This window comes from Anoplopoma fimbria, chromosome 7 (assembly GCF_027596085.1).
Source record: "Anoplopoma fimbria isolate UVic2021 breed Golden Eagle Sablefish chromosome 7, Afim_UVic_2022, whole genome shotgun sequence".
NCBI lineage: Eukaryota > Metazoa > Chordata > Actinopteri > Perciformes > Anoplopomatidae > Anoplopoma > Anoplopoma fimbria.
Genome location: NC_072455.1, coordinates 4,098,096 through 4,112,242, shown reverse-complemented (window position 1 = coordinate 4,112,242; position 14,147 = coordinate 4,098,096). Strand labels below are relative to the sequence as shown.

Genomic DNA, 14,147 nt, shown 5'->3' with positions numbered 1-14,147 from the left:
TCTTCTCTTCATTTTTATCTTTCATTTTCTCTCCAACCACCAACCAAGGGCCAACTTCCTGACACACAAGCCTCACAGCATAGCGTTGCTTTTTAAGACTTTGAACACGCCCACATCTTCATATCATGAACCTGCTGCGTTGCAAACACTTGCTTTCAGTTTTAGCGACACACGGCTGTACACAGACACCAGCAGAGGTAATTATGTGTTTGTTGTAACGAGTGTGTTCCCCAGAGAAAAATGATCAAAGTTCAAGTTGGTAAGGCTCAGTTGTTTAGAGTCTCACTGTGTGTGTGTGTTTATATGTGTGTGTGTGTGTTTCAATGGCAGCAGAATCTCTGTGAAACCTGATTTGACTAGCTGACAACCGAAACTACCAGCTTCCTATTTTAAAATGATATTAAATGTCCCCTTTAATATTTAACATATCTAGACAACAGATGGGAAATTTATCAAATCTATTTACCCGAAGTGTCAGAGTGGGAAATCCACCTGCTGTTATAAAATGACAGATGTTATAAGATCAGTTATTTAATTAGTAATAGGTCAATTTAAGTGTTTGACTGTAGTGGATTTGTGAACTTTTTAAGATGGACAGTGTATGAATATATGCTTGTTTAAGCAACTTTAAACAAATGTTTAGAAAAGTGTATTGAGCAAAAGTTATTTGCTTTCGAAGATGAGAAGATTGATACCACTGTGATGTCTGCGTGGTCATTATGAAGCAACAACCCAGGAAACAGTTAGCTTAGCACAAAGACTGGGAACGGGTGGAATCTGTTAGCCCAGCTCTTTCCAATCTTTTGATGAATTTAGGAGAAAGCTACAGATGCAAAGAGGAAGAAGTAGTAAAATAAACACCCAAGTGTGTATTTTGGTCTTAAAGAAGACATGTTATGGATATCTGAAAATTGACCAGTGTGTTTTAAACATGGCTGTAACTTATTTACAACATTCAATCAGTCAAATGTTGGAATCATTCATCAATATAAACTGCTCCTACCAGGGACAGAATTAATGAAATATTGGAGCTCTTTTTTGTTTGTAACACTTTCTTTATTTGATTTTCAAGAAACGATTATAAACAATACATTACTATATATCTATGTCAACCTAGAGAAAAAAGTAAAGCAAGGTACAAGGCTTCCATCCTGCTCCTAACAGAGGAGCATATCAATCGTCTTATTACTTTCCACATAAAGACCCCATACTTTTTTTAAACATTTCTTTTTCCCCTTTATACAATAGGTAGTATATGTTTCCTCGGATATACTGGCACACAGTTAAATATTGCAGCTCTTTTAGTGTGAAATACACATACATGTTTCTAGGATTTGAAACCTGCATCAACATAAACCAAAAGAGCTTGTTTTTAATATAAAACAAGCTCTTTTAGTTGATATTGATGTTTTTTTTAATGCACTTTAATGGCACCTTATTAACATTAGAAGTGCAACCAAAAAAATAAATCATTATGAATCAATTTATTTTCATTGTGAGTAAATATCGGGGCAGTAAATTGAGTATCACTGTACTATATTATACTATTGTACTACGTTATAGACAGTACAAATACCCTGTATGCTTATGTTTAACCTTTACCCAGCCCATTAATCACCATGTTTTTCTCTTTTCCGTGACAGTTGTTCAAACAGGAAATGTTTGCCTTCACATTTTTACTAAGCCACCTGTTAACCAAAACCATAATCAAATCTAGGCGGCAGTTGTCACAGTAACAATTAATGAATCCACAGTGCCAGGAAGCTGCTCTGCTGTTGTCTTATTGCTGATCTGTCAGATTTTCTGCAACCCACATTCACGCTTTATCTCTTTCTCGAAGCTCATGCCGTTGTGTGACGTTGCAATATCAAGTTTTTGTGTCTTTTATGCGTCTCAGATGGAGTTTGCCTGCAGTCATGTTGTGTGTAACTGGAGGCCTGATGGAGCAGGTGAGTGCAGTGGTCTCCTCATTTTATAACAAGAACATTTTTGATTTCTTTGCCACTAAACATTGGAATAGTTTTCCTTTATGGCCCAATAAGAATTAGCCCCTTATTGAGGTTTCACCTACATGTATGAAATTTGGTAGGCCAATGTAAAATGTGAATACGTACAAAAAAGCCTCTTGGAAGTATACCGAAAACCCAACAGGAAGTCAGCCTTTGTGAATTTAATGTGCTATTTTAGCCCAATTTTTTGCATTTAATTTAACTAGCTTTAACTTTACTTTTGCTTATCTCCATAAAACAAGTTGTCTAAGCAATACCATAGACACCTTCCTGTGCAGAATGGATTAGTGAAACTCTTATTGATGATAATCATGTCTAGATCTGGTTAAGTGGTTACATGGAGCCTCCTGGCAGAGTCACTTGTGTTGTTGCTGTTGTCACTTGTAAGAAATGGTTTCATCTGCATGTTCAAAGGGACTCTGACATAGTCTGAAGTAGTCTTTATTGACACATAAATGTCTTCAGGACATTGGACCCTATCATGTCCGACAAATCAGGAGCAACAACAAAATAAGATTATTGGGGGAAAAGATTGAACAAATTCCAGATGCTCATAAGTTTAATGGCTGTGTAACATCTTCATTTGTCGGACAATAGGGTCCAATGTGAACTCTGACCTTTTGAGCATTTAAATTAGCAGAGATGAAACATTAATTTATGTGTCAACCGTCGACGGCCCGCTCATCGCTGTTTGAAGCTTTAATTCTATTTCTTTGTTTGTGTGTTTTTACTACGCAACCCGTTTAATATTCAGTGCGCTTTTATTGTGAAGTACTTTGTAACTCTTGTGCTGCATGAACTAATATTAAATGTTTCCAATTTCTTATTACCTAAGTGACATGCCAGCTAATCATTTGGCTGATCGTGCATTCAACTCTCTGATTATGTCACCTTTATTTCAAAATAAAAGTGTGTTTCCTGAGTAAGATGGATGAAAAGTTGTATTTAGATGAGATAATTTGCTCCATTTAATTTATTCTATCTTAATTTATTATATGCTAATTAACTCTTTTTCCCCAGCATCCGCAAGTGTTTCTCTTATCGAGCCCCGGTATGACAACAGAGTGACAGTTAAACAACTAGAAGGTAACTCTCTCTCTCACATTTGCACAAAAACACAGAATTCATAAAGGTCAACATATCTGAGCTGTTGTTTTTCTGTTCAGCACATTCTCAAGAGTATTGCAGTGAAATAACAGGAAAGCATGTTAAGCAGTAGTGTGTGTGTGTGTGTGTGTGTGTGTGTGTGTGTGTGTGTGTGTGTGTGTGTGTGTGTGTGTGTGTGTGTGTGTGTGTGTGTGTGTGTGTGTGTGTGTGTGTGTGTGTGTGTGTGTGTGTGTGTGTGTGTGTGTGTGTGTGTGTGGGCATGCTGGAAAATGCAAGAGACAGAAGCGCAGTGTAGGAGATGCACAGACAGCACTCTAACCAGGGAAAGTCCACGCACATAAAAGGATGTCAGATAAGATGAATAACACAAGAACAAAGTCGTAGTTCATTTCAGGCAACAAAAAATCTCCTTAAACTATTAAAAAAGTGCGACAGAATTACAGAAAAATTAATTTATTCTGTTTATTTTGTACCTCCATCCGCAATAAGCCAGCGATTCTAACCACTGAAATGTGGACGGAGAGGTTAAAACGCCGCTTTCATACCGTAGTGTAGGCGTTGAAAGGTGTTATCTACAAGTGGAACAAGTACCCTGTTCTTTACTTAGATACTACATTTCCAGTAAGTATCAGTGGAGAAATACTATCAGCAAAATGCACTTCTAGTACTCATTATGCAGAATTGCTCCTTTTAAAGGTTTTTGCATTATAGAATATTCACATTTTCAGTTTTAAAGGGGACATATCATGAAAAACTGACTTTTGTCAGTGCTTGTTAAATACTTTTTGGTATCTGGAGTTGTGAAATAAGACGACCTCGTCAGTTTTTTTTTTTTATCAGAAAACATGTGATTCAACAAGCCAGTACGGTTTTGGCTCCCCTTCTTCTGTCAAATGCAGGCTCATTACAATATATGAGCCTCCTTAGAGCAAGCAAGGTAATATAAAAAGTGCAAAAAGACTTCAACAAACACAGGACTTTCAACCAGGAGACCCGTGTTCGTGTCTCAGAGAGTTGTTGAGTTATTTTAAAGTTACGTTAGTGGTGTTTCTGACGCGTTTTCCGTACTTATTTTACGCTGTGCTTAGTTTACGTACTTATTTTAAGCCCAACCAAGACTTTTTTTCTACAACACGTTATCATGACAAGGGGAATGTCATGCCTTTATACGCCTTCTCATGATATCACCATGCATAAACACATCAGTGACAATACTCAACTTAAGTACAAGTATGTCAAAGTGGTAGTGAAGTACAGTACTTCAAGCTGGTACAAACTTAAAGAAAGAAAGAAAGAAAGAAGACATGTCAAAAATCAACAATGATCTTTAAGATTTCTGTCCAGGACAAGACTTGTTCTTATTTATTGCCATAACAGCTTAACCCAGATCAGTTTGATGTATTCAACAGAATCAGGTTAAACATGTTAATGGTGTTAAACAGGCCCTATTATGCTATTTTCCGGGTGCATATTTTTATCTCAAGTTACAGTTACAACATGTTTACATGCGTTAATGCTCATAATCCTCCTTGTTTTTCTCACCATCGCTCTGAAATGCTCCGTTGTAGCGCTTGCTCCTCCCTCCAGAAAGCAAAGTCTGCTCTGATTGGTCAGCTAACCCGCTCTGTTCTGATTGGTCAACGTTTCACATTTCAAAACAGTCTTCCTCCAGAGCTTTAGCTCCGTCTCAATCTTTTGTTGTTTGAGGGCCAAACTAGCCGGAAGGAGTTTTACGTCACTTCCGTAACATTGTGACCTCATAAAGTTACAGAAGTGAAGGAGATAATTCAGTGGAGCCGTTTCAGGAGCTCAGGAGCTTCTGAGGGGGAGGGTAACTCCTTTTAGGCGTGGACTTCAGGTTTTACACTCTACGGACCTTTTACATGTACAAAAATACATATAACACACTAAAGAAGAGGGAAAAAGTGGAAAAGCATAATAGGGCCACTTTAAAACATGTCAACAGCACAATCTTTCCTGTCTTTAGCTCTTTTTTTTTCTTCTTTCTTCAGGTCCAGCTCCTCCACCTCTGCCTCCTCGTCGTCACAGAAAACCTCGGCCCACATCTCTTCCTCTCCCCCTCTCCCCCTCTCCCCTCTCTCCCCCTCTTCCCTCCTCTCGGCCTCCAATTGCTCCCCGTTCCCTCCCTCCTCCCGTCCCACCCAGAGGTGAGGTCTGTTTGCTGAATCGTGAGTGTTTCAAAGTAATATTTACTACATCTCTTTTTCATTCCTCTGACGTGTTTCATCAGTTGACAAGGATGGAGAAAGCCGGCTGAAAGCCAACGTCAACGTCGTCTCAATCAACATTGGGAAGCTGGTCAACATCAGCCAAGGTCAGAGGTCACGAACACAAACACACCTTTTGCATTGTTTGTTTGTTTTCATAACATTTTTTTTTTTCTTCTCTAAACAGCCTCAATTATGGAGAGTTTTGAAAGCCCGGTGATTTGTGGGAAATGTAGTGCTGCCTTGTCGTGTCTGAGCTCTATACAGCGGAACGTGAGTGGAAAATTACTTCACAGATTATTTCCTGCAGTCGTATAGTTTGTCTTAAACTTAAATTCAGTGTTATTTATTTGTTTTTCTCTACACTGTAAAACCTTCTGTTTCTTTCTCTTGAAATCAGCTTAATTTCACATATCAGTGTGACAAATTTCCTCCTCGTCTCTCCCTCTGGTTCAGGTTTGGGTGTGTGAGTTCTGCGAATGTGAAAACGCCGTAAACGACAGTGTGAATAGAGTGTGTATCGGTCAGCGAGCAGGCGTACACAGCGACGACCTCTACCTGCCGACTCAGAGTGAAGACGACTACCAGAACCTGGAGGACACACTGGTGGTGTTTTGTGTGGACATATCTGGCAGCATGAGTGTCACTGCAGAGGTGTGTGTGTGTGTGTGTGTGTGTGTGTGACATGTGTGTGTGTGTGTGTGTGTGTGTGTGTGTGTTTCTAAAAGCAAAGCTATAAGACATATTCAGCATAAGAAAAGTACCAATGCTTTAATGTTAAAATGCTCCATTACATTTATTATTCCATTTAAACAAAATTTGCAGAGCGTATTAGTGAAAATATCACAAATAACAGAAAAAAGTCAAATCATCTTCCTAACAGGTTACATCAAGCAGTGGATCTCCAGTTTACATATCCAGATTAGAGGTGAGATTTATATTTGTTGTTTGTTTGCTTCTCTCCTAAATCACCAATGGATTGATCATTCTCTGTTACCGTTACGCTTTTAAAAAATACACATTAAAGGCTGTTGCTTGGTTTCTTTTTTTTCTCACAGGGTATCCAAGACGCCCTCCAGAGGGCGCTATTGTCCCTGATGCAGCAGACCCCCCACAGGAGAGTAGCAATGGTCACGTTCAATGACGAGGTAATGAAACATGTTTTGTTCATTTTTCAAGTTATTAATGTTGGATTCAAAGTCAGGACAAGGGCTAAAAAAAATAATGAATTAGATTTTTTTATTTTAAGATTTTAATGCATTGTTTAGGTATATCTTTTTTGAATTTACTTGATTATGTTGTATTTTATTAAATTAATTAGATGCCGAAAAGGCCTATAGTTATTCCAGTGGCTCTATAGAGCAGTGGTTCCAAACCAAGTGAGCGTTCACAGAATGATAAAAGAGATATAAGAGGAAAAACAAAATTATATTCTTTTTCCTTTTTTTTGTTACCACATTTTTATAAGTTTACTTTTTTCCCCCTTTTGCATTTATTATAGAGGACACTTGATGTGAAAAATCAAGTAACAAAAATATTGTATGGAAATTGCATATCACATCTACATCTCTGTTTTTCTTATTTTTTTGTGCAATTAAGCTTTAAAAATCTAATAGAAATACTGCCATACTTACATACACATTTTGTTTCTACAGGTTGTGATATATGGTGATGGTACTAGTACTCCTCTCACTCTCAGGGACTGGGGGTTAGTTGACTACGACCATATATGGCAACAGAGTGTGGCTTATAGCATCCCACACTGTATTGCTGAGACGTACAACCAACTAGTACAGAGGGTCAAAGAGTAAGTAAATGTACTCTTTACATTAAAATACCATCTCTGTGGTACATAACTTAAATCTTAGTTTTTAATACTTCTGTATGTCCAGCCTCAGGGAACATGGCGCTACGTGTCTCGGTCCTGCAGCCTTAGCTTCTGTTGCCATGGCATCGAGATACCCGGGGTCAAAGGTGAGTGTAAAGGACTTTAAAGGAAAAGTACAACATTTTGGCTTTCAAATTGTTAATATATTTGTTTAATAGTAATAACTGCTGTGGTTAGGACACAAACGCATTACTTGATACCTGACAAGATGGATTTTCGTGCAATTGTATAATTTTTGCGTTTATCTTGTATAATCGCCAGAATCCAACTGCCTTGCGAGGTAACAAACAATCACCAGTATGAATTATATCACTTTTTTTTTCTGCTATGCTATAAAATGTTTATTTGTATTTATATTGAATTTTAAAATTTTTTTTGCGATCAGTGGTGTCACTTCACCAAACTGAAGCTACTAAACTGCTGAATCTCTAATCCCATCTTTACAATGATGCTGCCGGACAGAAATGACAAGCAGACTTGTGGGTAATGGAGTTCCTGATGTTCTGTGTTCTGCAGGTGATTTTGTGTACAGACGGCAGGGCCAACATCGGACTGGGTGAGATGGAGCAAACTCCCTCTCTGTCCTCTCCACTTACTCCGTATTTCTACAAAGAACTGGCTCATCAGGCCGTGGAGAGCGGGTGAGGATCGCCCATGTTAGTGTCCAAATCAATCCCATTAAATCAAATGTTAGAATGACATTGAAATATACTCTCTTTCTTCTCCCAGAGTCATTATATCAGTAATGACTTTTGAAGGGACAGACTGTCGCCTGGCAGACGTTGGGAGACTCGCAGACACCACTGGTGGAAGGGTGAGACATACATTCACATAAGGCAGCTACTGGTTTTAGTTCAATAAGTTATGAATATTAACTGGGAGAAACTTGGAACTTGTTTGAGATGCTAATCTATCAACAAACCATTCATTCTTCTCTCCTAATAGTGCATTTGCGAGTAAAATTAAATCATTTTCTGTTAGATTTCTGTTTAAAGACATACAGGACATGTTAATTTAAATGTGTGATGTAGCAAAACATAATACTTGCATATGCTATCGTGCATGAACTTATCTAAGTATGTGTACAAATTAATAAATAAACTTGACTTGTTTCTTTGGTCATTTTATAAACCTCTTCCCTCTCTTGCGCAGGTGAACATCGTGAGCATCGGTACCGTTGCGACAGAGATCCAGTCGGCCTCCATGGACAACATACTTGCAACCGGAGTCGTGGCAACCGTGTTTGCTCCCGATGGAGTGTAAGTGGTGACTGACACCAAAAATACACTGACAGGAACTTTTTAGGTTGTTTTCTATGTAAAAATACCAACGATGAGAAAATAGACACAAAAATAATCCATGTCCCTGGTCCAGTGCTCCATGCTAACACTTTAGTCGTTACTAATGAGCAGGGTGGCTGGTAACGGATTACAAAGCGACTATAATCATGCCACATTACATTTGAAAAAAATGTGCAATCAGATTATAGTAATATTTTCAAGAATTACTTTAATACATTTTATATTACATCTTGCTGAATATGTTCCACAGTATATTACATTAAGTTACTTCTCTAAGGTTGCCAGTTTTGTAAATGGTGACTTAACTTATATTTGTTTTAGTTTTTTAATGAGGATTTATGGATAATGGAGTTTTTAGAAGATGAACATTTGGACAAGTGTTGCTATTGCATTACAAGAGCAAAGTCCTCCATGTGGCCTTTGATTCAAATAAAAACAGCAGCAACAGCACTGTTTTTGTAAGTGTCATTTGATTTGACCAATTTAAAATGATTGAAAATGTTTTGAGATGTGTAACTAGAAAAAATTATATTCGTGGAACTCAAATTTTGTGGCTGTATAAGGTGCAATATATTCAATGAGTGATTTTGAAGTATTCAGATAAGATTACATTTTTTTATAAGCAAATTTACTAATTACAAAAATGCCATGTAACTAGTATTCAGTAACTGACTTAATTTCAAAGTATTCTAACCCAACCCTGCTAAAAGGCATATAAATTATGTAACATGTATATTCAATATGCCAAAATCCATTCATCTCTTTCCTACTCATTTGCATGGTTACCTGGAAAATGTAGCTCTTTTATTGCGCTTTTTAATTCTCTCTTCTCTTTCTCTGTAGGTTTTTTCCCTTTGAGGATGAAAACAATCACAGACTGGTTAGAGAGATAGGGAATGTGACCAAAGGGCTGGAGATCACCATCCAGTTTGCTGTGAAACCAGAATTCATGGAAGGTAAGACGAACATAATCAACTTAAGCATGTTCTATTAGTTGGTTTACATGACATGTCGCGGCAGCTCCAATGACATTGTGGGTACTCACAACCAGTAATATCAATTCTTGTGACAGTTTTCCTTAAGAAGGACACACTTCCATTCCAACTCCAGCTGAGCTTCAAGACCAGAGACAGAGAAAAAGTCACTCGGGTTATTACTGAACAGCGACCTGTTACCATCTCCAGGTAAACACTGTAGGGTTAAATACTGAACTTGCAATACTTGTGTTGTATTGACTTGATTGTATCCAAAGTAGAAAGTATAAAAAACTATCATAGTTAACACTAAAGTCTATGTTAGATTTTTCAGTTGTATTTTCATATTCTTTGATCATATATTGAAGTTTGAAAAGGTTTTTGTAAAAAAAAAAAGTATGTGTCCTCAAAGAAATCCATTGCAATTTCTTGAAAAGAACGATTTAAAATATTTATATAGCACCTTTCAAAATAAAGGTTAAGAAGTGCTTTAGAAGATAGTAATGGCAGAAAAATTATATAACATTGAGCAAAGGAGCTATATATGAGAAAAAGTAGAAAAAGTGAAATACAATACAAAAATCTTAATTGTTAAAATAAAAGTTAAGAGAATACCTATGTATACAAATACAATTTATATTCTTCAGGCCACAAAACCTGTGAAAGCACTTGTAGAAATGTGTTACTAAGAGTATTTCTCTCGTCTCCTCCGTCTGAAGTCGGATTATGGCCGGCAGCCTCAACATGGCGGTGCTCAGCGTTCATTGTGCTCAACTCTGTGCTAGTTTAACCATGGAGGGTCGAGTGGAAGAAGCGCAGAGGCAACTAAAAGCACAGCAGAACCTGCACAACCAAATCAGGTATGACTCTCTGGCATCTAAAGACCATTTGACCTCTGATCTAGGTAGAGGGTAGCTGACAATATAATAAAAACAAACAAGGATGGAATAACAGGATGTCAAGGCATTGACCATAGGTTGCTATGGCGATGCATTGTTCATTTAATTTGTGGAATACAGCATTTATATCCATTTGGACACATTTGAGATTATATACATAAAAAACACAAAACAATAAACAACATAAAATAGAAAGATTTTATATTTAAATGAACATGTTTGCTTCACACACGTCTTGTGTATGAATATCCTTGGTTTATATGACCTTGTGGGGACCTGTCAGCCAACCTACATTATGGGGACTCTGACTCAGTGTACCTGTTTGTGGGGTATTATCTCTAATGTCAACCTCTACATTAGCTTTTGATATTGGATTTAGACTTGGTTTTAATGTTAAGATTAGAATTAGGTTTAAGTTAGGCTAAGGGTTTTGTGTGTGTTTTTCTGAACCCATAGTAAGCAGAGGCCAATCCACGAGGAAGAGAGTATCTATGGCAACTGGATGGACACCATGACGACAATCTGTGATGACATCACCGGGGAATCCCAGGTAATCTTGCGCTTAATTTGTAAATGAAGCCAATAAATTAATATTCGCTAATTTGAGGTTAATTATTCCTTAAACTTAAGACGGTCCAGTAAAATAATTTCATCAGTAAAATAAAGTAATTAAAACTAAATTTGTGTCCTTTTTTATCTGATTTATTTCACTTTATGATTTCTGAGGTTATATTTGCATTCCTGTTTGTCCGGTACTAAGCAGGATATCTAAATGTAATTGGTCGAATGCAAATGAGTCATGCAGCTCTGCAAACAATAGCACCACCCTGTGGCTATTTATAAAGCACTTCATGTTTTAACAAAGCAGTGCAGTGTTTGTACAGACAAAGATCTGATAAAACTAAAACATGATTCATCAAGTCATTGTTAGCACTGTAATGGTACTATTAACTTCTCGTATCGCTACTCTTTATATTGGCAAGTACCTCAATGTAAGTACTTGTACTTTAAATAGTTTAGCCCGTGCATCCTTAATGGAAACAAGGGGAAACAGCTAGCCTCTAAAGCTCACTAATTAACATATTATATGTTGTGTATTTAATCCATAACAAAACCAAAATGAAAAAAAAAGAGCCAGGATCCCTTACTTACTTACTTTCTCATCTTTTACCCCCTACAGACTCTCTCTGATGAGGCAGCGAAGGTAATGTACCAGATGAAGAGAGCCACCAGTGTCAGCAACAACAACGACAACAGCAGCAACACAAGTGAGATCAAGAAGAAGACTAGGAGGAAGAAAAAGGTCCTCGTGGAGGGAATGTAAATAAATCAGTCATCCGCATATATGGAGACTTGATTTCATATTAAGCCATGTTGGCTCATAGCTAAAGGAGTATTTCGGAGATTTACTATGGATTAAAGGTTAACATATGAATGTCAACTTTTACTCAAGGATCAAACTTGAAAACAGCAAGATCAGGACAACAAAACTTCCCAGCAAAAATGAACACAAACAAATAAGACAGACTGTGCCAAAAAGCAATTCCATTTTTCTCACGAGAAAGTTAGCCATTTCATTTGATTTGATAAATATATACTTACTGAAGAGGAGCAGATATGATTGTTTCTTGTCAAATAAGATAATTATTGTACGAACACACTCTTTGGCATTAATTATAATGAACTGTCCCTTTTTAAAATGTTTTTGCATACTCAGTAAAAATGTGTTCACCTTAAATAACCCTTGTGTATATTTGTTTGTTAAACATACATACTGACACAAACGGTCAAAAAAACACACTCATACTATCAGGGATGGGTTGGCTACTGGAGTATATCTCTAAAGCCATCCTTATCTAACGTTTAGATGATGTGATTTACGTGTTACATGGAATGTTTTTCTTTTCGTGTCATTGTGTGAGTTGGTGTAGACACGATTTACTCGTATGATACATTACCTGTTAGAATTTAGGAGCATACATGTTGTCTTTTATTGCTCTTTGTTTAGTTGGGTGTGTTTTTTGTGGAGCCTGACCCGGTACAGTGACCTAGAAAGATTACATTTTACGATCTTAATTTGGCTGTAGCTAAAGGCTGTGTTAGTAGTTAATGGCATTCAGTCACATGTCTTGACATACGAGTTCTCTTGAAGGATGCAAAAGATGCCCCTAGACTAACAGAGGCAAATACTAATGGTGTGTTCAGACGAATTTAGAAAGTTGCAAATTTAATTCAGCAGCACACATGTTGCTGTTAAAACAGGTTGTTGAGGAGGGACATAATATTCTAAGTGCTTGGAGGTGCGGCTAAGCTCTTTGGGTAACTGTCCAAGTCACAACTTTACTGTTTTGGTTCACTCTCACTGCTCTCATTGCGTAATTTTTGCCCAAAACTTGCAGCTGTTTTCAAAGAAAAAGTCCTAAAAACCCACTGTACACTACCTACTCAGCAGCAAACAGCATACAGACACAGTGACGGGTGAACAAAGTGGAGCATTTAGCAGCTAAAGACAGATATTTCCCTTTTAAGAGTTGGTGGTGACCAAAAACAGAGCTAAAAGACAGGAAATTTTGGATTTACATTCATCAGGTTGACATAAACACAACTCCAAATGAATGCTAATGCTTTTCTATACCGTTCTGATCGCCAGGTGATCTTTTTTTTTACACAGGAATATTTAGACTTTAGCTTCTATCTTTATCTTTTAACCTGTTTTTGCTACTGAATCAGTTTGACATCCTTGATATATCCTTCAAACGCATTTTGTAGACCCTTCTGTCTGCTTCTCTTTGAAATCCCTTTTTTGTTTTTCCAAACATTTCACAATATTTATTCAAGGAGTGCAGTTAGTGCAAAAGTTTACGTCAATTTTGTGTTTTTGATGCCCCCAAATGGCCAAAAAACAACAACACATTTATTGCACTTACATCAAGTTTAGATGTACAGCCTTTTTTACTAATTCACATAACTCAATGTACCTGCCCTTGTTCCATTCAGTAACATCAAGATGTCATTACACACAAGAGAGAAAACATCCCTGGCATCTGCCAATGTGTGTAGGTCAACCGTTGATATGTATACCGCCTTCACTCCGCTGCTGTGGTGCACCAGCTTTTTCTGTGAAACAACATTGAGGCGTCAGTGAAGAATGTACAAGAAGAAGAGCACGAATGGCACTGCTGATCAGAAGATAATCACAGTGATGGAAATTTACCTGAAGTAACATCTTCTATTGCATCACAAGCAGATTAAAACAACAACCAAGCATATACTTCTATAACATGCTGCTGTATACTTTATTGATAGTATAAACTATTATCAGAAGAGTCAGAATTCAACACATTTCCATTCCCAACTCACCAGATATGTCAGCTTGGTCAGTGGCCCTACGCTTCAAACTATGACGCTCCACGTACCCAGCTAACGTCAGTTTACCACGTGTTAGCTTCCGTTCGTTACATGCATACACTGTCATTTTAAAATAAACTTCCATTTTTACGTGAAAATACTTAGTTAAGTATGCTACGTTGCGTACGTGATGTCACGTGACTCAAAATAAATCAACTTTAGCTTTTGGTTTCACAGGGGACACAAACAACCTCTTATCCTGGGGGAAAATCCTACGTTTTTGGACCCATCCATCCACCCTAACCCCCTCCAAATGAGGACTTTATTGCACATTGTTCTACTTAAATTCACTTCCTCCTATATTCCTGCCATAACCACGGCCACATAGAGCGT

The 14,147-nt window shown here is 37.4% G+C and overlaps 1 protein-coding gene across 1 annotated transcript; it reads left to right on the top strand.

Annotated features, from left to right (window-relative positions):
- Window positions 1–146: 146 nt before the first annotated feature.
- si:dkey-9k7.3 (circularly permutated Ras protein 1) lies at window positions 147–12,139 on the top strand. The gene is made up of 19 exons (XM_054601699.1): window positions 147–197; window positions 1,898–1,949; window positions 3,030–3,095; window positions 5,129–5,284; window positions 5,368–5,451; window positions 5,532–5,617; window positions 5,801–5,998; window positions 6,228–6,272; window positions 6,403–6,492; window positions 7,000–7,151; window positions 7,237–7,318; window positions 7,749–7,873; window positions 7,962–8,046; window positions 8,385–8,491; window positions 9,377–9,489; window positions 9,606–9,717; window positions 10,227–10,367; window positions 10,863–10,956; window positions 11,587–12,139. Exons 2-19 carry the CDS (start codon window positions 1,898–1,900, stop codon window positions 11,728–11,730), a joined length of 1,932 nt encoding a protein of 643 aa, XP_054457674.1. The 5' UTR covers window positions 147–197; the 3' UTR covers window positions 11,731–12,139.
- Window positions 12,140–14,147: the final 2,008 nt, after the last annotated feature.